The sequence below is a fragment of the Gopherus flavomarginatus genome, chromosome 1, assembly GCF_025201925.1.
Source record: "Gopherus flavomarginatus isolate rGopFla2 chromosome 1, rGopFla2.mat.asm, whole genome shotgun sequence".
Lineage (NCBI taxonomy): Eukaryota > Metazoa > Chordata > Testudines > Testudinidae > Gopherus > Gopherus flavomarginatus.
Genome location: NC_066617.1, coordinates 312,675,452 through 312,699,340, shown reverse-complemented (window position 1 = coordinate 312,699,340; position 23,889 = coordinate 312,675,452). Strand labels below are relative to the sequence as shown.

General features: G+C 41.6%; 1 protein-coding gene across 1 annotated transcript in view; it reads left to right on the top strand.

The window, feature by feature from the left end:
- The first annotated feature begins 2,828 nt into the window (after nt 1-2,828).
- HTR2A (5-hydroxytryptamine receptor 2A) overlaps nt 2,829-23,889 on the top strand; it is a 41,138-nt gene continuing 20,077 nt past the window's right edge. The window contains exons 1-2 of the mRNA XM_050949505.1: nt 2,829-3,904; nt 8,210-8,410. Of these exons, the coding sequence (XP_050805462.1) occupies nt 3,499-3,904; nt 8,210-8,410 (607 nt within the window). The 5' untranslated portion in view covers nt 2,829-3,498. The remainder of the gene's footprint in view (nt 3,905-8,209; nt 8,411-23,889) is intronic.

The window sequence follows — 23,889 nt, the reverse complement described above, 5'->3', positions numbered from 1 at the left end:
GTTATAGTTACCTCTTTGACCAGTTCCTGTGCTCCACTCAGGACTAAATCGAGAGTTGCCTCTCCCCTTGTGGGTTCCCATACCAGCTGCTCCAAGAAGCAGTCATTTAAAGTATCGAGAATTTTTGTCTCTGCATTTCATCCTGAGGTGACGTGTTCCCAGTCAATATGGGGATAATTGAAATCCCCCACTATTACTGAGTTCTTAATTTTGATAGCCTCTCTAATTTCCCTTAGCATTTCATCGTCACTATCACTGTCCTGGTCAGGTGGTCGATAATAGATCCCTAATGTTATATTCTTGTTAGAACATAAAATTACTATCCATATAGATTCTATGGAACATGTGGATTCACTTAAGATTTTTACTTCATTTGATTCTACATTTTCTTTCACATATATTGCCACTAACCCCCCTACTCCTACCCCCTCACCACACAACGTGTTCTGTCCTTCCGATATATTTTGTACCCTGGAATGATTGTGTCCCATTGATTGTCCTCAGTCCACCAGGTTTCTGTGATGCCTATTATATCAATATCCTCCTTTATCACGAGGGACTCTAATTCACTCATCTTATTATTTAGACTTCTAGGATTTATATACAAGCACTTTAAAAAACTGTCACTGTTTATTTGTCTGCCCTTTTCTGATGTGTCCGATTCTTTTTTATGTGAATATTTCTTGTCTGATCTGGCCCCTAGATTATCCTCTTCCATCTCTCCTCTTGACTAAAACCTAGAGAATCTCTATCAATAGACTCTCCTCTAAGAGAAGTCTCTGACCGATCCACATGCTCCTCTGCAGCAGTCGGCTTTCCCCCATCTCTTAGCCAACCATTCACAGCTATCAGTCCTCCACAACAGTTGGAATAGACTGCTCCAACAATCACTAATAAAAATAATAAAGAATGCCAACTAGTAACAACCCGGATCAAGGTTAAAAAAAAATCCTCCAAATGCCACCCACACTATACCTAAATATCAAAGAAAACAGATGGGCTTTGCAGCTGTAGTCAATACTGTCTAAGTTTGTTACACAGATTTAAAGAAGGAAGTGCTCTACTTTTATCTGAGTGGAGGCATAGGTGCTAGAACTAAGGGTGCTGCTGCTGCACCACATGGTTTAAAGGCTCCCTATCACCTCATTGGATCAGTTCCCATGATTTTAACAAATGCAAAGGAAGCCAGAGGTCTTTAGATAAATAATCTAATTTATCTTTAGATAAACAAAAAATTATGATGCATAATCTGTTTCCAGTGGCACTTCCAAACAGGGAAGGAAGAATGAAGGATTATCTTGGGGCTAGAGTACTGGGATATGACTTAGAAGAACTGAGTGCAAAGCTGGGCTCAGCTACAGGCTTCTTGTGCAACCTTGAACAAAATACTTAATCTACTCTGTGCCTCAGTCTCCCTTCTGGAAAATGGAGTGCAGTGAGGATAAAATTAACCAGTGATTGCAAGGTATTCACATACTATGGTGATAAGGGCCATATAAGAACCTAGGTAGAAGAAGGTACAAGCCCTGGATGGAGGAGCTCAATCTACAGACAGATAATAGAAAGGAAGGGATGCTATATGTTAGTGGGGTGGTAATTGGCCACATCAAGTAGGTAGCTTGTTTTATTTTCAACATAACACATAAATTATTCTCAGTTACCCTCAAACGTATCATTATCAGTTAGCTAGTTTCCCCACAGGCATCCTGGTACAAACGTTACAAAGGAATAGGCCATAATCCTGGAAGAGCATTTATTTTCACTATTTAATCTAGACAGTGTTTACCTGATTGGATTACTTTACTTGGGATACTTTTCTTTCAAAGAAGTTATTGAGGATAATTGGAGCTTCCAGCATTTGATAAATAAAAATGACATCAGGGTATATATGCAGTGTTGTCATCAGGATATATATGTTATATGTATTATATTTATTATCAAGATATATATACACATATTACATATATATAATAAATATCTGTTGGCGTGTTGGTTATGACATCAGTGAAGACCTGGAAATAAACTTATAAAAATCTAAAAGTTACTAATTCAGTTTAGGGTTAGCATAAAAGCTAAAACCTTTAGGATGGAAAAAGCTGTATGTTTACGATTTTACCAGCATGTACCATTACGAGACTTGTCTTCCTAAAAACTTCACCCTGTAAAATATTATCAGCACATGCAGCTGCTTTACTCAGCATCCTATACAAATGAAAAATGTAATTTTTTTAAACTAAGCCCTCCAAATAATAAAATGAGAAAGCTAGTATTTATTTTTAAAAAGACCCTATTTGGTCTGCCCTCCTTTGCTGTTGCTACCTTGCAGTTTATGACATCTAGCTAGTGGGAGGTCTGACAAACTGAACAAGGCAGTGAGCAAGAAATTACATTCCTGCTGAAATCAGTGATCTCTTTGTGGAGACTGCTCCTTCTATTGGTGTGATTTCTTTTGTGTCACTTTGAAAAGGGCTCTAATATTATTATTTTAAATGTAGTTTGCCTTTGGGAAGGGTGGGGTGGAATGGACAAGGAAAGAGACAGCAAGCTGCCCATCTCTCAGAAGAAAAGAACAAGACTGGCAGCACAGGAACTGGCTTCATTCTAATGTATAGTGTAGAAGTCAACAAAACATACAATCAAATACAATCATTTTTGTACAGACTGAAGAGAAAGGACACAAAAGTGGAGAACACAGTGAAGGATACAATAAAGCAGGGTATAAAGTGACTAATGCACTTTGAGTGTGGGCTCTGAAGTACAATGTAAGTCTTACCTTATCTTGTATTTTTTTTTATACTTGTAGTACTTAAGTCATTTTATTTCTATTTTGAAGCCACGCTGGACTAAAAAGTAATCATTACAATTACATATTAAAATCAATATGGAACATTACTTGTAATTTTGGTATGAGACTTAAAATGATATTGTAATATGACAAAAGACAGAGACTATCAGCCATAATATTGAAGATGAACTATAAATAAGAGCATATCTAATTATTGTGAGAGTAAGATGCTGAATGGAATCTTTAATCAACTTTCTTAATGCAGAGCACAGAGAGCTCTGCTATTTTGTATGGCAAGCTATTTTCATACTGCTGTGTTTAAAACTGTGTGATTACAGTTACCAATAGCAATTAGGATGTAGCTACAGAAGGGAGTCCTGGTGGTTGCAAAAGTTTTTTGGCCAATGTTTTTGCTCTCTGAAGCCTCGAGTCCACATTTTCTACCCTGTAAGTTAGTTTTGCTTTTCAACTGGATTTTTAACAGATGCTGATATTGGACTACATGAAACTGAAAACAAAAGTATTTGAGCAACCAGAATAACTCCATCGGTTTTCTCAGTCATATTAATGATGAAAAAACAATCAACAAAATAAGAATCTCTTCTTTCCACCAGCATCAGCTTTGAACAACAGAGGAATATAAAGCCTGATGGTGACAAAGGGTTATAACTTTGTTTTTTCACTGTACATCCTCCCCGGTTTCAGATTTAGCAATGGATATTCTTTGTGACGAGGAGAACCCAACTGCAAACTCCTTAATCCAATTAAATCATGAGAGAAGACTCTACAAAAATGTTTTTGTGCCTGGAGAGGTTAACGCATCTCATCTGTTTAACTTGACCATGGACTCTGAAAACCTAACTAATCTTTCATGTGAAGGTAGCCTGACTCCGCCGTGTTATTCATCACTATTTCATTTTCCAGAGAAAAACTGGCCAGCTCTGCTGACCGTTATAGTGATTGTTCTAACCATTGCTGGAAATATTCTTGTTATCATGGCCGTGTCACTGGAGAAAAAGCTACAGAATGCCACTAATTATTTTCTAATGTCACTTGCAATAGCTGATATGCTCTTGGGTTTCCTTGTCATGCCTGTGTCAATGTTAACCATACTGTATGGTGAGTATCACTTGTCTAACCTATTGCATGCATTGAGTAGCTTTATACAAATTGCATGCACACACTGTTATTATTTCAGCTTGATAAGGAAAATGTAAATACAAGCTAGTTTTAAGGTATATTCTTGCCACCTCCCTGTGCAAGATGAAAAATAACTATAAGGGGTAAATGTATGTAAAGAACAGATGCAATATTTACCCGTGTATTTAGTTTTAACTTCTAAGTATGGACATTTTAAACACAGTCCAAAATATCAATTTGCCACTTTGCCAGTTTGATTCTGATAGAATTGTCTTGTAATTTCTATCAGATATTGTGTCCTTTTGTTGTATCAGTTTTATCTTTGACACATAATTTTCAGTGTTACTAACAAATAAGTAATGTCCTGACAATTACTTTGCTCTGCAAATAGGCACAGAAGCATTAATGACTTGGTGACCTCAGAGTTAAAATAGCCTGCCTCTATTTTTTATTTTATTTCATTTCACTTTTTAATCAAGCATTGCAATTCTAAATATTTATCTTTCCATTGAGATCCTTATTTACATGTCTACCTTTAAATTTCATTAGCTACCACGAAATGTTGGAATAAGTGCTTTGAAGGAGGCTAAAAAGTAGACAGACTTAGTTGTGCCCAATTGTTAGTAATATTTACAAATAAATAATCAAACATCAAGATCTTTTCTATCTATTCTAATGAATAATGTGAAAGTGTAAATTGAACTGTGACACAGTTTATTGAGATTGGTAACGGAAGTTTGTCATTTTGACCAAAATCCTCAGCAGCCTCTGTTACACAGCAGAGAAGGTTAAAAAGCAGCAGCCTAAGTGTTAAATAAAAATATGTTCCTATTTTTGTGTAATTTTCCTTCAAAACTTAGAAAAATACTCTATACAAGAAGAGAAGAGTCATGAGATGAAATAGCTTCTAGGCTTGTTTCAATAAGCTAAATCATCAGCCACTAAACTGTAACTTTAGGAAGATTTTATTAGGAAACAGCAATATAAGAGTTTATTTCCAAATCTCCCTCTTTCACTTTCCCTGTGATCTAGACAAACGACCCTAAATAGTATTATCAAATTAGGTTTGGAATTGGCATGGGTCCGTGACTGATTGTATCAGTAGTATCATTACCTTTGGTAGTGGGGAAGCAAATGAAAAATAGTGCCAGAGAAGCAGTAATTGCTTGATTTGTGAGATAAGTGAGACTCAGGCCCTGGATGGTTCACTGACACATGCAACAGAGACTCCTGCTGGCCAGTGCCTGCCACTGAGGAAGCTAATCCCTGCCTCTGCTCAGAAATCCATATTAAATTGTGACCATTCATTTATTTTAATTGCAATATTTACATGGTCAAATGCACCCTTAATACACACACAGCAATAGGAGGGCAGCTGCATGATCACTGCAAAGGGGAAAAACTCCATCCCCTCCATTTGCCAGAGGCAGGACTCTCGCTTTGCTTCTTCTCTATTTTTTCCTCTCTTTTTTCTCCTTTTCAGTGTGATGTCTTTTGCCAGAGGAAAGATCCCTTTCCAGGATACATGCCTTTGAAAAATCACTCCATCATTCTGGCATGAGCTTTCCTAGAAATGCAGCATCAGCATGATACATTATCAGCATCACAGTGACCAGGAAACTGTTTATTCTAGAGAATCTCCCTCCCCCACCAGAACTAAGAACTTCACCCCAACTACCAGAGGCAAAAGGCCAGGAATCAGCCAGTTTCCAGACTCCCAATAACCTGTGAACATATTATCCCAGACACCAAAGCGTTTCTGGTGCTATTTGCACTGAACTCAAACCAGAAGTCATTATGGCCCAGATCCTCAAAATCAATAGGAGTTGGGCACCTAAATACCTTTGATAATCTGGCTTTATGAGCTCAATCCTATAAGGAGCCAGAACCTTAAACTCTCATCATCAGGGCACTCAGCACCTGGAGAGTTGCTCAGCACTATTTCAGACTTTTAGAGTCCCATCTAATTCCAGATTAAGTCACGAAGAGTTTGGCCATTGGTTTAAGTGGGAACAGAAATTATCCCTTAGGTCTGAATTCCCCCTCTACGTATAAATTACTAGCACCCCAGATCAGAAGCCTGGATAGGAACACTCTAAACTTTAGAGTGTTGGAGAAATGGTTGAAATGCAGATCTGAATGTGGCTTGGGCCTCAATTTGAAGTGTGTATGTGGGTGTGTATTAATATACATACAATATTATTTGTATTTCAATACTGGCCAGGACTCAAACAGAGATTGAGTCCCTTTTGTATTTGTGCTATACAACTACCATCATAAAAAAAATGGCCCTTCTCTGATTTTCTAAAAATACGTACCAAAAAAATCCATTAAAAAAGACTGCTAAGATTGCAAAGTCAAAGATTAAAAAGATAAGAAGTGACAAAAATAAATTCTGCCCAGGCAGCTTTAACTCAACCTCCTTGTGTGTAGTCATTACAATAACATTTTGTCTAACATCCCTTGGGAAGTCTGTAGCAGAAGCACGAGCAGAACGCAGCTCTCCTACATAGCAGTCCAGTGCCATGAACACAAGACAAAGGGATATTCCTTCATGTGGAAACTTGTTCCTCTACATGTATCATTAGCAGAGTTGGAGCCCAGGACCTTTCAATTCACTGCACAGATCTCTACTGCTTCTGCTGAAGGAGTAACTGGTAGTAGGAGGAGGAGGATGTTACTCTTTATGAGGACCAGCCACTAGAGAAGACTGTGACACATGTTTCACCAATGTTATAACTGTTTACTGGACAGCAGGGAATACTGGGAATCCAGAACCTGGGGTTATATTCCTGGCTCTGAAGGGGAATGTGCACAGCCAAACACATAAGTTTGGCACATCCCTTCAGAAAAGCATTGTGGCTGAAACTTGAGTCTACCATATAGGCAAATTCTGGTCCTCAGTATGGTATATAGGGGCTGTAAAGGATATAGAGTGGCCACTTGGGAAATTCCTCCAGTGCCGGGCCCCTGGCCCTACACTTCACATTCTTGCAGCCCTCCGCATAGGGACATGCCAGTGGAAGGAGGCAAAGCTCTGTGCTGCAGCAGTTCTGAGCTCTGAGGAATCCCATGGGCTGTAAATTAGAGTAGTCTATGGGACCCCTAATTTATGCTGGGGATGGACCCAGCTCTTAGAATAGCCCAGACTCTGGGCAGTACAAAGGTGATTTGAAACTAACTTTCCTCGTCATTTCTCTGTACAACACTTACTGAGAAGCACAGCATAGAATCTGGTGTCTTGGTTCTATTCCCAACACTGTCACAAAAGACCTTGTGGTACTTCTCAGTTATCCCATCTGTAATATGGAGGAATGATACTGCCTGCCTCCTCAGGTTGGGGAAGGCCTTGCTTAATAATAAGGACCATGAAGTGTACAGTGGAAGAGCTGAGACTAGAACTCACTGTCTCCCCCTAGAACTCAGCACACCTTCCCTGGTGGGCAGAGCACATTGAAACAGGAAGGGGAGCTCTCACTGCTCCAGCCAAGAAAGAGGGAGAGCAGAGGAGTTCTTCCTATGGTTTTAGTGGAAGGGAGAGCTGTACTCCCTTCAGCTTCCGCTCACTTTATGCTCTTTGACCAGTATTTCTCAGACTGAAAACTGAGATACACTTCAGAAAAATTAAACCAATCACATTCCCCTTCCACCCTGTCATGTTAGCAGGATACCATGCGGAAACTTGCACTGCCCCTATTCCACACACTTCCAGCTAGTCCTTCAAATGCCACACACACTTTAGGAAACTCTGCCCTGTGCCAAAGGGGTAGCAGCAGCTGCTGCTGTAGCTTCCACATCATCCCCATCTGGCACTCTAGTTCTCTGCCTGGGACCTTCAGTGTGGTTAGCACTGTGGGACTGGAGCATGCTTAGTGCAAATGGAACTTTCAGAGATTTTAGCAGCAGGCTTCTGATAAGATCTACTGAGCATGAGTAAGTGGTAATTTTCTTATAACTTGGTCTAATTGGTATGTATTTTCACAGCAAAAACAAAATGCACTTCTCTGCTCCTAGGACCGTCCCCCTGCTAAATTTGCTCCAAACACTGCAGGTGCTAGAGCTCTTCAGAGAAAACTGGAGAAATGGGTTTACATTGACAAAAGTGCCTATTTTCCCCTAACATCTTTCTCAGAAATGCCTGTGTATATAGAATCAGCCTGAGGCAGAAAGCAGGCCAACAACGTATCAGCCCCAAAGGTTAAGTTTGGTAAAGTTATAAGCAATAGTAAAATTCATCCATCTATTTATACTCTGCTTAGCTGATGCTAACTTTCTCCTTTGCAGGATATACATGGCCTCTGCCTACAAAACTCTGTGCTGTCTGGATCTATTTGGATGTGCTTTTCTCCACTGCCTCCATCATGCACCTCTGTGCCATTTCTCTGGATCGCTATATTGCCATACGAAATCCCATCCATCACAGCCGCTTTAACTCCAGAACTAAGGCTTTCACAAAAATAATTGCTGTTTGGACCATATCTGTTGGTAAGTGAGGCAACATTTCAACACATAATTATAGATTCCTGGTTTGAGAGACTTGATACATACATTACAGATTAAAATTGTATCTCAGGCTGCAAGATTTTGTTTGCCATAATATTAGATATGGTGTAATATAGTAATTATATGATAAAAATCACCAGTGACAATGGCAAGTGGAGAAATATTGAGCAGCACTCTGCAGTGAATGAACACACAACAAAGTCAAAACTATTGTATTCAAGTTTCTCCTATAGATGAGCTTGTTTTCAAGTACTGATATCTCCTACTACCTTGACACCATGAAAGAGCAAATGATCAGGACTGAAAAAAGAACTATCTGATTTTGCTGTAATTCAGTTGTTCCTGACACCTTACCATTATGACTTGTTTACAGCTGGGTTGCTTTTTTTTGGTTTGTTTTTCGTTTGTTTTTGAGGCAAAGCCTATCTGCTCCTCCATGGCCACCAAGGGCCCGAAACACATGGATCCAGTGCCTTGCCATTGCATACTGAGTGAGCAGGATCTGGGCCTTTGTGCCTAGCAGTAAGAAGGATTTCCTCCTGGATCTTGGATGTCACCTATACACCTACACCTGTGTACAGACTGCACAGAAAAGTGTATAGTTTAAACTATGTTAATCACAAAATTGCCAGCCTGGTTCAGGCCAGTGATCTATCTAGTCCAGTATTCTGACTGACAGTGGCCAATACTAGTTGCTTCACAAAGAAAGCAATTATGGAATAAACTGCTCACACGGAAAGCTTCTTCTCAATCCCCATTAGTTAGAGGTTGGTTTATGCCCTGAAACACAAGGGATTATGTTCCCTTTCAAAACCCTTGGAGGGTTTTTTGTTTGTTTGTTTACTTTCTATCATGCCGTTTCAAGAGTTATAAACACCCATCGTGGTAATAGGAAGCATTATACAAATAAAAAATTCAGTAGCATTTAACCATCTAGAGTTTTTTCTCCCACCAATGAACATTTGATCCACACATTTTCTGTGTTATGATAGCGTACTAATAATACCATGGTCCTTATTCTCTGTATAACATGATGCCTATGTTTATTAGAAAGCAATGAAGTGTGGCATGATTGAAAATGACAGAATCTTGCTTTATGCAGTGTTGTAGCTGTGTTGGTCCCAGGATATTAGAAAGACAAGATGGGTAAGGTGATATCTTTATTGGACCAACTTCTGTTGGAGAGAGAGACAAGCTTTTGAGCTACACAGGGCTTTTCTTCAAGTCTGGGAAAGGTACTTGGAGCATCACAGCTAAGTACAAGGTGGAACAGATTGTTTTTCACAGGTAGGTAGCACATATTCTAAGGGACCTTTCAAGATCGAGTGGCCTGTTAAAACCTCTGCAGTCACAGGACCAAATGCTGGGGGGGAGGAATTAATGGGTTACAGATTGTTGTAATAAGCCATAAATCCAGTGTTTCTGTTCAGTCCATAATTTTTAGTTATGAATTTAAACTCCCAGGCTCGTCTTTTGAAAGTGTTGTGCAGGGTTCCTTTGAGGATGAGGTCTGATAGATTAGATATATAGTGATTGCTTTGTGAAAAGTGATCACCCACAAGCGATGTGGTGTTTTTGTCTTTTTCATTTTCCTGTGTGAGTTCATCTGAGAGCATAGTGATAGCCTGGTTTCACCCATATAATTGTTATTGGGGCATTTAGTGCACTAGGATGAGGTACACTACAAGTTATGATAGGCATTTGTAGGACCCGTAGATCTTGAAAGGTGTGTTATGGGGGTGTTGATCATTGCGGCAGTTGACATAGGTCTGCAGTTTTGCATTTGTTGTTCTGGCAAGGTCTGGTGCTGCTTTGAGTAGGTGTGTCCTGGTCTGTGGGGAGCTTGCTTCTGATGATGAGTTTGGAGAGGTTGGGGGGTTGTTTGCAGTCCAGAAGAGGGGGTTCAAGAAAAATTTCTTTCAGGATGGTGTCTCCATCGAGTATGGGTTGTAGTTTTTTTATGATACCCATATGGGTTCCAGTATGGGATGGTAAGTGACAACTAGGGATGTGGGATAGGAGTGGATTTTATTTCTATATTGAAGCAGGTTCTCTCAGGGTATCTGAGTGGCCCATTCCATGATGTGATCTATTTCTCTGGTGGAGTGTCTTTGTTTGGAGAAGGCATTTTTGAGTGTGTTACGGTGTATATCCCAGACTTCCTCCTCAAAGCATATTCTATGGGATCTGAGTGCCTGGCTGTAGATAACAGATTTCTTAGTCTGTTTGGGGTCGTTACTGGATCAGTGCAGGTAGGTATCATGATCTTGTATATGGCTGTCTGTAGGGTTCCAGTGATGACACTGATCATGGTATCTAGGAAGTTGATGCTAGTGTGGGAATGTTCCAGAGAGAGTTTAATGGGTGGTAGATGTTTGTTGAACTTATGGTGGAAATCTATGAGGGAGTTTAAGTCACCTGTCCAGAGAATGAAAATATAATTGATATATCCCCGGCATGTCACTGGCCTCATGGTGCATTTGTTCAAAAATTCTTCTTCAAGGTGAAGAAGTTAGCATATTGGGGAGCCATCCCAGTACCAATGGCTGTTCCCATGGTTTGGACAATGTGTTTTTTATTGAATGTACAATTGTTATGGGTGAGGATGAAATGGGATGACAATGTATTTGGGGTGGATATCTGAAGGTTGTACAGTGTCTTGAAAATATTTGTAAATATTGCATCCTACACAGACCTATCACAACATGTGGTGTACCTCATCCAGTGCACCAAATCCTTCAATAACAACTATGTGGGTGAAACCAGACAATCACTCTGTTTTTGAATGAAGTCACATCAGAAAATGATTAAAGACAAAAACAACCTATCACCCCTCACAAAGCAATCACTCTCTATCTGACTTATTAGGCCTCATCTTCAAAGGAAATCTGCACAATATTTTCAAAACATGAGCCTGGGAGCTTAAATTCATAACTCTGCTAGACACTAAAAATCATGGACTGAACAGAAACACTGGATTTATAGCTTATTACAACAATCTGTAACCCACTAACCCTTCCTTTTTGGTCCTATGACTGCAGAGGTTTTAACAGGCCACTGCACCTTGAACGGTCCCTTAGAATATGTGCTAACTTCCTATGCAAAGCAATCTGTTCCACATTGTATTTAGCTGTGATGCTCCAAGTACCTTTCCCAGACTTGAAGAAGAGCTCTGTGTAGTTCAAAAGCTTGTCTCTCTCTCCAACACAAATTGGTTCAACAAAAGATATTACCTTACCCATCTTGTCTCTCTAGAATCAAAACTCTGTTATGTTTTGATAACAAAACCTGTGATGTAATCCTGGAAGTCTAGTGGGATGATATGGTGCAACCTGTCTATCTCATTTACATATCGTACCTAATCATAACAGCTGTTAAATTAAATATATGCATACAAAAATCCAGTTAACAGACTGAGCAGTGAGAGGAATAGAATGGTGCTCAGTTGCCTTGTCAGTACTGTGCTAAAATGAGGCATAGAGAAACAAGCTGAAGGAAGAAGATTCAAACCCCCGAGATGGTGAATATCTCTTGAATGTGATGTGCTCTGGGAAAGAGGGAAGGAGGAAGCTGCACAATAAGCAGTGGAGCGGCAGCGTGGCATCTGGTTATCCCTCATATCCAAAGTAGAGTGAGTGTGCACCATGGCAGATTGCCACATAAAAGGGACAAAGAAAAATGCCAGCCCCATAAGAAATCTTAATGGTCTCAGCCCTTCAGTACAACTAACTGTCAATCAATTGTCAATGCAATGTAACTCTGTCCTCCTCCAGCACTCCCTTGCCGCAAAAATCTGCTGCAGCAAAGTTAGGAAATGGCTTATGAACAAAGAGATGCTTTATCATTTACCAATTGCCAGGTGCCCCGTGCTACTTATAGGACTTAGTCTATACATTATTTAACTCTTTGCAGTTCCACGCAGATACAATTAGCACAGGCAGACCTAAAAATGCAGCATAATGTAACTTCAAGGGATTCTGTCAGGAGAGAATGGATTTATCATGTCCCCTGAGACTCTGCCTTCTGGGTCCCATTTTGTTTGTCAGTCTGCTGTACCCCTATTCCTGTGGCTTGCAGTTAGGCCATGACTTCTGTTGCTTTGGAGAGTTTTTGTTATCTCTGTTATGGATGAGCTGTAGGGTATATGGGTAAAGGAAAGAGATAAAGGCCTTGATACTCTCCTTCACTGACCTTTGCTCAGCACAGGTTAGATGGGGGTCATGCCAATCAGAGAGCAGGTTACAGCTTCCTGATTGTCAAGTTACTCTGGCCCCTGGCCCCTGCCCCAGGATAAACTAGACCAACAGCTCTGGCATAAATTAGTGGCTGTTCTTATTTATGCCAGCTGACTATGCGCCCCAAGGCACCATACATCAGATAAGAATTGACAAAGCTCAGGTGCCATGCCCTCTATGCTGGGGGTGCAGCTGGTGTAGGAGTTGGCCGTGCTGGCTGTATGCCAACATAGACCTTAATCATGCCAAGGAAATTCTCAGCAGGCCAGCTAAAGCCAGATTCCAACCTCTTTGCATCACCTGAATGGTACAGAGTGGCAGGAGTAACGGGAGAGAATCAGGCCCAAGGTGTCTCTCTGCCACTTGCTGTAACCTGAAATCAGGAGTAGTATTGTTGTTTTATGTCAGTTCTATAGTTCTGCCTCTTTTAATAGCTTGGACACTGTTTTTCCTTAGGAGAGGAAGGTGCAGGCTAGATTGGAGGGCAAGATGAGGGGCTGTTGAAGAGGGACAGCTAGGAAGCTACAGTGTTGGTTGATGAGTGGTGTAATGATGTGTTTTATTAATAAAACAAAACCTGAGCTATTTGTGAATTGAACTGTAGTGTGTGGAATTATAACAAAAAGTTGTGTAATGAGGCACAAACTCTCCTCTTTTCCTGGAGAACTCAATAGAGTGGTCACTATAGTACGAGCCAAGGAAGAGAAGGTGCCAGGAGCTTCCTGACTTGCTGATCAGCTCTGCAAGATGAATAACTCTGGATTTTTGTTCCTTTTTCTTTTCTATTTTAAAAAGTTTGAGTGTAGGGGCAGGGGACATGGGCAGATTTTCAGAAACTGATGAGCACCTGCAACCAGATTCCTTTAAGGTGTCTCAAATTGGGCACCCAAAAAATGAATGCAGTCAAAATCACTTGATACTTATGAAAATCTTGGCCAAGGAAATTAAATATTAAAACTAATTCAACAATGAGGTTGAGAAATCAAGCATTTCAGTCATAAAATTCTGGAAGTTTTTATCACCATTATATAATATTTTTGTTCCTGATTTCCTGTTTAAATATGAACCTCAGTGAACTCTAGTTTTATTAGGGTCTGATCCAAACAACACTGACGTTAATTACAGTCTTTCCATTAACTTCAGTGAGCTTTGGACTGAGCTCATAATGTATTACATAACAATATGGGACAGGAAATGTGACTTACTTGACTGAAAATCTTGATGTTCTCAGCCTAAATTTTTATATTTAACAGCAGAATAACATTAAGCCAACAACCTTTATTTCTCTAGACCATGAAGTGCCAAGGGCAATTGGTTTAAGATAGAATCTATTTACTGTAACAGATTCTAATTCTGGCTTTAATTCTTAATTCAAACAGTACCCAAAGTGGCTGCATAATTAGGTTATGTGTGGCTATTGCAGGGGCAGGCCTTTTATTCTAGAAACCTTAAATGTCTAAACCCTGAAAATGATTCAATTTATTTTAGAGCATAGAGGTGATATCTGAATATAGGTGTCAAAAACTAGACATTATCACTTCTTGAAATATATTACAGTGGTCTAGGTGAAACCCAGTTTGATAACATTCAGCTAGCATATGTGGTACTATAAATAAAGCCTGCACTGAAAAACTCCACAGAAGCTCAATAAAATTAATCTAGTTCACTTCTTTTGAGCAAAATTTTGGAATCTAAGCCTAAGAAACACAATCCCCTGTAAAAGGGCTAAAAACCAGCCTTCTCTCCTTTTAGCAGAACTTTGAAAACAGTACATAAAATAAAAATTAGAGTAATAAATGTTAAGGTTTCACTCATATCATTCCTCAGTTCTTAGCCCTCTTTATTATAGGATTCGCCTTCCTATTGTGATCTAAGTCATGTGAAGTTTGATGAAGGCCAAATCCTCTTAGCTGAGTTTGTCTCTTCTCTTATCCTTCCTTCCTCAGCCTACACATCTGTTCACTGCCTTCAGGCACTCTCAGCTCTCCCTAGTCAGTAGCCACATAGATTTATAAAGTAATTTTCCTCCAGAAGGATCCCAAATAGGGCTGGGGAAAAATGATGAAAAAAACTTTTGAAACATTTCTCTCAAAACTTTTGCCAATTCCTTTTCCATAGTTTTGGAGACTTCAAATTTGTGATTACTGCAAAATGTAGATGAGCATTTCCCAAAGCGGAAGTCTAGTAAGGCCAAAGGACCTCCCTCCAGTATTGAAGGAGTTAATGCCCCCTGGTGGGCACAGCCAAACCCACCCCGCCCTTCCCCTTACAGGAAGTGCAAGGGCACGGCCAGAAGTAGAAGAGCAGTGTCCTGGAGTTCAGATGTGGCTGGACCAGGGAAAGAAGCAGACATCTCTCCAAGCCCCCTGCAGAACCATCACATGGCTGCTGGAAGTGAATGCACACCTCGGTCACTGGAGACTGAGGAGCCCAGGGAGCAACCAGAGGAAGTGTTGCTTTGCCACTAGATTAAAAAGCCGATCTCCACAGTGATGGAGCATTCTCTCACCAAGAGTGGTGGGAATTAGTCCAGGGAAAACAGATCTTGTTCCAGTTGTGCTGCTGGGAAGTGAGGCAGCATGCTCCAGCCATTTTGTTATGCTCCTGCAGACCCAGTGGCAGGACCATCCACCACTTTTAGGGGCATGAGCTGGGACCTGGTGGAGTAGGGTGGGCCTGGGTCTCCCTACTCCCTACTACCACCCCACACCTGAGGTGTCCGCCAACTCAACCTAAGCCAGAAGGCCTATACCAGGGACTGGGAAACTGTTTCCTGGCTCTGCCCCACCCACGGGGCCAGAGCCCAAATGACTATTGATTGCCCCAACAAGGGGCCAAAGCCCAGACCTATGGCCATTTGCCTCACTGAGAGGGGTCGGCCCCAACACCGAGAGCGGAGATGGCTACAGGAAGGAACAGCCTAGGGGGCATGGAATGGCGGTATTGTAACTTTCCTCTGTGCTGCCTAGCCAATATGGCAGGGCTGAAGGGAAGTGTGATTGGTTTTATTTTCCTGTAAGGGAGAGACTCAGCTCTCAAAAGCTAGGGAAGGGCTGATGTAAAGGCTCACAATTTTTCTTGGACCTTGCTACATAATCCACTCCTCTTTTGAAATTTTTGTGCCAAGTACCATAGCAGCTCTTTTTGAGGAATAGAGCAGTGCTAAACAGCGGCACACATGTCAGTGATGTATTATACACACTGGATCAGGTGGGAATGGAAGCAGACAGAGAAGCATTGTCACCTCATTCCACCTGTGGAGCTGACACAAGCATCTGGATCAGGAGCTTTACCCCAAGATCCTGCACCCCATAGTAGAGAGCCAACCTGAAGAACTGGCAGATGCAAGCAGGGCATTATCTACCCTCTTATTTTTCAGATCCTTTCTCAATACTACTACTTCCATGATGCCTACAAGTACTCAGCCAACTAATTAAAGGCACATTAAAGGGCAGCTGGGCATAATCTAAGAGCATTGATTAATTTAGTATATTGTTAAAAGTTCCTAAATTTGTATATAATTACATAAACAAGGTATGTTAAAAGACCATTGTTAAGGTTGAACAGTGAACACTCAAGAGTTTGGTTAGTCAGAATTAAAGCTGCCCATTCAACCTAAACTCAGCCCCCTATGTGTATAAGAATTACGATTAGGGCCCTACCAAATTTATGGTCCATTTTAGTGAATTTCACAGTCATGAGATTTTAAAATAGTCAATCTCATAGTTTAAGATGTTTACATCTGAAATTTCAGAGTGTTGTAACAATGGGGGTTCTGACCCAAAAGATGGTTGTGGGCGGTCATAAAGCTATTATAGGTGGGGGGTGAGGGGGGGTCGCAGGACTGCCACCCTTACTTCTGCACCCAGCTCTAAAGTTAGTGCCACCACCAGCAGCAGTGCAGATGTGAGGATAAGAAGGCATGGGGAGGGTCATCACTGGGGGGAGGGGCAGGGCTGGACTTTACAGGTGGACGACTGCCCAAAGCCCCAAGGTCAGGGGGTGTCATGGTCTGCCACTCCCAGCCAGCGCAAGGCTTTTTTAACCCCTGAGCGCTGGGCCCACAGCCAGGGAGGGGCAGGGCTGACGGACACCGCAGCCGGGCGCTTCCACTATGCATCAGGCTCCTGCTTCTAGTCCCAATAGGGCTGGGAAGGGCTGGGACTTCCTATTCCCCCGCACAGGCTGCTCCAGGGATGGGTCAGACCCACCTCTGAGAACCTCCTCCGGCTGCAGGAAGCTTCACCCAGCTGGGCTCTGAAGGTAGCACTGAGGCAGAGCTTCCTGCAGCCCGGGGAGGCTCCCAGAGGTGGGTCTGACCCAGCCCCGGGAGTGGCCCTTGCAGGGGAAGAGGAAGTCTCATCGCTCCCCAGCCCAGCCAGGACCAGCAGCTGAAGCCTGGCGCATGGTAGGACCCCCCCAGCCCTGTCCCTCCCCTACAGTACTGAATCATAGAATATGAGGGTTGGAAGAGACCTCAGGAGGCCATCTAGTCCAATCCCCTGCTCAAAGCAGGACCAACACCAACTAAATCATCCTAGCCAGGGCTTTGTCATGCTGGGCCTTAAAAACCTGTAAGGCTGGAGATTCCACATCCTCCCTAGGTAACCCATTCCAGTGCTTCACCACCCTCCTAGTGAAATAGTGTTTCCTGATATCCAACCTAGACCTCCCCCACTGCAACTTGAAGCCATTGCTATTTGTTCTGTCATCTGCCACCACTGAGAACAGCCCATTTCCATCATCTTTGGAACCCCCCTTCAGGTAGTTGAAGGCTGCTATCAGATCCCTCCCTCACTCTTCTCTTCTGCAGACTAAATAACCCCAGTTCCCTTAGCTTCTCTTTGTAAGTCATGTGCCCCAGCTCCCTAATGTGCAGGGCCCATTAATCAATAATAATTATACCAATATAAAATTCATTACTATAGTAGCAGACCTCACCAAAATTGGCTACTGATGAATTAATGCCCACTTAATTCATAAATGATCCTGGGGAAAGTCAAAATTATTAACTGAAATAGTGTCTGTTTCTGTATAGAGTAAGCATATATATTAAGAGACAGAGTTTAATGTCAAAAGTATCCACTAATATGGGGTGTCCAATTTGAGAGAGAGGTCTGTAAAACAGGCACATCAAGATCACACGTAAATCTGCTTTGAAAATAAATTATTTCCCATTTTCCACTTAAGAGATGTCTTTGCTTAGAAGTGGTTGATTTCTTTCAGCCCAGAAGAACATATGCATGTCTCATCCACTAGACTAAAATCCTATCACAAATATCTCCCCCCTCCACAAGAGTGTGCAGTATAAAACATTTTTCATTTTAATATTGTAAGTAGTTTTCAGTTATACTAAGAGGTAGTTTTACTGACTTAAAATAAATCCCATCCTGCGTATTGTCCCTTTTAAAAACTGCACAGAGAAATTATATTGATTGAAATTCTTTCCAGAGTCTTTAAATTTGACAACATGGAGGTAAAGAAACTGTAATATTCATGTATAAAGAAATCAAAGGATTTATTGGGACATTAACTATTGTAACTACTCCGGCACCACAGGAGGGACTAAAACTTATGATCATATACAAGAATGTAACATCAAAAATATACATGCAACTTAGCACTAAGACAAATACAACATCACCTATTGAGAGAAGTGCCATCTATACTAATCATTACAAAACATCATAAAAAATCCTTAAGGCCAAATCTTCAAAGCCACGGACAAAGGGAGAGCAAAAAAATGCCTGAACCACCATTGTCTGGGCAAAAATTGATAACTGCTTTTGGTTTGCAGTAAGCCCCAGAATCATCCAGATTTTCTTTGTGCAATAATTCACAGTAATCAGTTAAGATAAACATGTTTTAAGGCAAAATCCAGTCATAGTATTGTGCCATGTACTAGTAATTATTCCCCTCTCTGAAAGACGATACTGTGTGATATAGCAAGATGTGTGTTACATAGGAGAGTCCAAAACGGACTTCGCTGGAGTTGGAATAGTGAGTGGAGGCCCCAGTACAGAAAGTTTTTTATATATAGTGTATGAAATGCAGAACGGGTGAACAGTCTACCCTGAAACTGTACCAGTAGATCTATACAATAGTATATAGTGAAGTGAGACTCTATGGACAAAGAAATGTACCAATTATGTGAATGTCTACAATAGGAGAAGTTGGGATTTTTACAGAGCAGAAGCCTCATGAAATATAAATGAACAAAAAGAAAATCACAAGAAACTCTTTTGAGGTTTATAAATTCTGTCATCTGTACCTTGTAATTGCACTTTAATTGCCCTAGAAATTAAAAATAGTGTCATTAAAGCTGTATGAAGTGACTCTTTTGTATGAAGTAACAATTTCAAGAACACAGAATTTTTAAAGTAAATTTAAAACTGCATAGAGCAATTTCATAGCTTCTCTTATGCACTTTAAAGAACTATACGTCGTTACACTCACATTTTAAATTTTAAGTCATTAAAAATTAGGAAGTTAATCTTAACATTTATGTTATAGAATTAAATCAGTGATTTTACTCTATTTAGCATGAATACTGCAAGCTGTCAAACACTCATACTTCATCTAAACTTTTCCCTGTTCGTTTGCTGGTCTGCGTAGCTGGTTCCATTTCCATTTTATATATACTGCATAGGGCGAGGGGAGATATCTGTGATAAGATTTTAGTCTAATGATGAGACATTCCCAAGACAAACCAGCTAATAAAAGTCATTATTTTTCCAAAGTTATTGTAACATCTTTCCAGTTACCTATGACAAATTAAGAAATACTCGTCAGCTGCTCCTTACAAAGTTCTTTGGCACCATCAGTGGAAATAAGACCAACAAACTCTTCTGCCTCCATATAGACAGTTCTTCTTGGCTCAGAACTGGATTCTACACTAACACAAGAAGCTTTTCTGTAACAGCCCTTTAAAGCTGTAACTTTCACAGTACTCAGTTTTAAAGAGCAATTAAATCACATCCACTACACAGTTATTAGAAGGTTTATTTATTTATTTATTTATTTTCATTTTTTGCAGCAGCAGCAAAATACCTCTTGTTATGAATTTGTATCTAACCTGAGCCTCGTAATGTTCTTTCAAGTTGGGAATCACTTCCATGATCAAGGACTGATTTACTTTATGTTGGGGGGAAAAACACCTCCCAAAAAGTTTTTGTGCAGCTTTATACTGCAGGTGTGTTGGGTAAATATTACAGCTCTCACCAAAGAAGATTACGTTTCATTCAATGTGTCCAAACTTGTGCCGAACCTGCTGTCTTTCTTGAACACTTAGCCTTGCCTTGCATGCATTTGTAGAACTAGTGTGTCATGGGGGAGGTCCTTTCAGCAAACATTGTACCCATTTGCTTTTTCCAAGGACAACGAAGTTTTTCAGTTCCTGACTGGTTTGTGCAGTTTAGCAAAATAGATGAGCCTAGAGATTATGATGCACAACCTAAATAACAACACATTGATGTGAACTCGTGTAGGTGTCCGCTGTTGGGGTTCACCCCTCTCTGGGGGTGGCTAGGAGCCAGGCCGCCTCACTACCTGGGGCAACAATGACAGCTCAGGGCCCAGACCCTCAGGCAGGGGCTGAGCAACCAGTTCAGTCTATTAGGCCCAGGCCCTCGGTCAGGGCAGGGCTACAAACAACAATGCAAGGCTCAGACCCTCAAGCAGGGGCTGAGCAGCCGGTTCAGTCTATTAAGCCCAGGCCCTGGGTCAGGGCGGGGCTGCAAACAACAATGCAGGGCTCAGACTCTCAGGCAGGGGCTGAGCAAACAGTGCAGTTTATTAGGCCCAGGCCCTGGGTCAGGGCGGGGCAACAAACAATAGTTCAGGGCTCAGACCCTCAGGCAGGGGCTGAGCAAACAGCTCTGCAAGGTAAGAAGCCCAGGCTCCTGGGCCTGAGCATCAGGGCGAGGGGGAGACTGCCACCTGTGAGTGGGGTGGCAGGGGGGACGCAAGCCCGCCCACTCCTCTGCGTCCCAGCCCGGGGCCCTAACAGCGGCAGGCAGCCTGCTGCTATATTAGTGGGGATCCTGGCCACAACACACTCACATTGGCTCTGCTTGTGCTGCAGCCAGACTAGGGTCGGCTGCCCCCGGGCTACTTCCAGTCTCCTTCTTGGGGCTTACCTGGATCCTGGGGTCGTCCTTCACAGGGTCCAGGTGCATGGGTTCGTCACGGCCAGGGCTGGGTGGTAGGTTTGGCAACTCCTCCGGAAAGTCGGCCCAGGGTAGCTCCGGCAGCTCCTCCGGGTAGCAGGTGCAGGGGAGCTCCGGTAGCTCTTCTAGGTAGCAGGCGCGGGGGAGCTCGGGCCACTATGGGCGGCTGCCCTGGGTCGCAGGAGTCTCCCAGTCCCGAGCTCCCTGAGGGACGTCTGCTCGCTCCGGCTGCTGGAGCTTGACTGAGCTCTGAGAGTCCGCCTTTATAGTTCATGTCGGTGCCTGACCCTTTGCGGGGCGGGCTCAGAGCTCTTTAGCTCCGCCTAGTCCGGCCTCCAGCTGGGCTCTTCGTCCTCTGGGGCGGCTGGGAGCCAGGTCGCCTCACTACAACTTTAGGTAGAGATAGTCTATTGTTTTTTTCCTGCCACTCTTAACTCTTTCATGTTTGACATGTCACTGTGGTAAAGGTAGCCTGGATACAAAGGCCGTTTAATCTGTACTACAAGCATTATCCCTTATGTAACTGGTGGTGAACAAGGTAGGTAGCATGGACCATCAGGTGTGCAGCAGCAAAACTCAGTCTCCTGCTTCTCATCATATTTTCTCCTCAAAACAATATATTGTGGTGAGACTTCTGCCACAATAACTAACCATCCACAGGCTTAGACCATTTTCACTCTCGTCATAATAAGCTGGTCACTAGCTTAAGTACATGCTTCTTCAAACAGCCACAATGGGGACAGAACAATGCAAGGAAATGGTGAGGAAGGTACTATAAGAGAATGGAACATGAACTATGAACCAAATAGTGTGATCAGATGCCATTCCATGACTTCTTAGTCCACTTCAGGACCTAGAGAGACACTGAGCAGCACAAGCTGTGTGTGTTTGCCATTGATCTAGAAGTCTGAAAGAATTACAGGGTCTGTCTGTGTCCCACAGTTTCAATACAAAGCCCCTTTTGTAATCGTTACAACCAAGTTCTGTCTTTTCTCTACCACTGACCAGTGGTTGGGAGCATGGGAGAGCCATGTGCCCAAGATTAGAACAGATCCAGTCGGTATCTCAATTTTTAAGTCATGCAATTTACTGAGGATGAGTATACCAATAAGGCTATTAAATGCATCACTGGAAATTTCTGCAGCAGTGAAATACTGATTTCAGTGTGTATCAATGTAGTCTAATAGTGGACTGAGAATAACTATTAAACTGCAGTATCACACAAGGAACCCAGATATACTGCTGGAGAAATTCAGAAAAATCTAGCCCCTTGGAAACCACTATTCACTTCAATGGAGCATTAAACCTGAGTTAAGTACACTGCCAGCATTTAACTCATAATAAATTATAATAATTATAAGACCAGGAGAGGGAAAACTGACATAGCAGGGGATATTGTGGTTTAGACTGCCTGTGGGAGTCAAATCATTAATTGCTAATGTTACCGGAATATCTAGGGACTTCTAGTAATTTGTTAGGTTGTTATTATTTATAAAACCTTGACTGTGTATTCAGCATTGTACAATGCACACATAAAGACTGTCCCAGCCCTAAAGAGTCTATAGCAGGGGTCGGCAACTTTTCAGAAGTGGTGTGCCAAGTCTTCATTTATTCACTCTAATTTAAGGTTTCGCATGCCAGTAATACATTTGAATGCTTTTAGAAGGTCTCTTTCTATGTCTATAATATATAACTAAGCTATTGTTGTATGTAAGGAAATAAGGTTTTTAAAATGTTTAAGAAGCTTCATTTAAAATTAAATTAAAATGCAGAAACCCCCGAACTGGTGGCCAGGACCCGGGCAGTATGAGTGCCACTGAAAATCAGCTTGCGTGCCGCCTTCAGCACCCGTGCCATAGGTTGCCTACCCCTCGTCTAAAGGCTAAAAGGCAGACACATAAAGTAGGATGTACAGGGAAACCCAGTGGAAGACACTGTCACTGTTAATTGTTTTAGATCCCATTTTGCGCGTGTGTGTGCGCGCGCACGCGCTCTGCCGAAAAGCAGCCGGCATGCAAAGAAGATAGAAAAATCCTAGTAAAATTTAAAACTCAGTTAAAATAAATTGCTAGAGTAGTAGGACTATTGCAAACAGCTGTTTTACGTAAACTAATGACACCTGAAAAACTATAACTACTTCTAAGCAGAAACTAAACCATTGCTGCCAGGAACATGCAAACACCTAAGCAAGTTAAATAGCATTAGCTGAATGCACAGTTTTTCTTGCTGTTGTTGAAGCTGCATAAAGCCTTCTATCTAACCTTTTGCTTAGCAATAAATGTTACTGGATTCATCATCATTAATTAACAGCTATAAAATATGTGTATTTCTTGAAGGATTTCAAACTAATCAACAATCTCTCAATTTTAAGGTTAACATTTAATTTTAAAGGAACCAGATAAAGAACCATTGATTTACTAATTGATTGATTATGTGGCCATCATTACACAATATCTGGCTTTGAGAGCAAAAATTAAAAGCATGTGTCTATCTGTGTGGTAGATTTTTGATAGCAGCCCAGCTCTGGTCAAATCTCTGCAAAGAGACCAGAACTGTAGTTGCTTTCTGACTGCCCTGAAATTCTTTCCCACTCAACCACATAAAAGCAAGCTTCTGGGCCTCATTTCAGGCTTCAAAGGGAATCCTACTATCCCTTATTTCCCCAAGGTTCAAGGGAGGTGGTTACTTCCAATCTGATAACAAACTCTTTATGCAAAATGATTAAAGTTTGTTTTAATTATTATAAAAATTAAAGTTTGAAATGTTTCCACGTGTAGATTTTGAACCTATAATTTTGATCTCCACTACAGGCTGCCCTTGACCTGCCACACAGACCTTACAGGGTAGGAAGCAGGGTGCAGGAACACACATGCATGGGAGGTTGCAGGTAAGAGGGCTGGAGCATGGAGAGGGTCAGAAGCAACTGCTAGCGGATGCAGTGCTGCCATCACAGTGGAAAGTGCTAGTAGCAGGCTCATTGTTGCACTCAAATGAAAATTAAATACTAGTAGATAAACAATCAGGTTACTAAACTACACCAACCGTCACCTCTAATTTC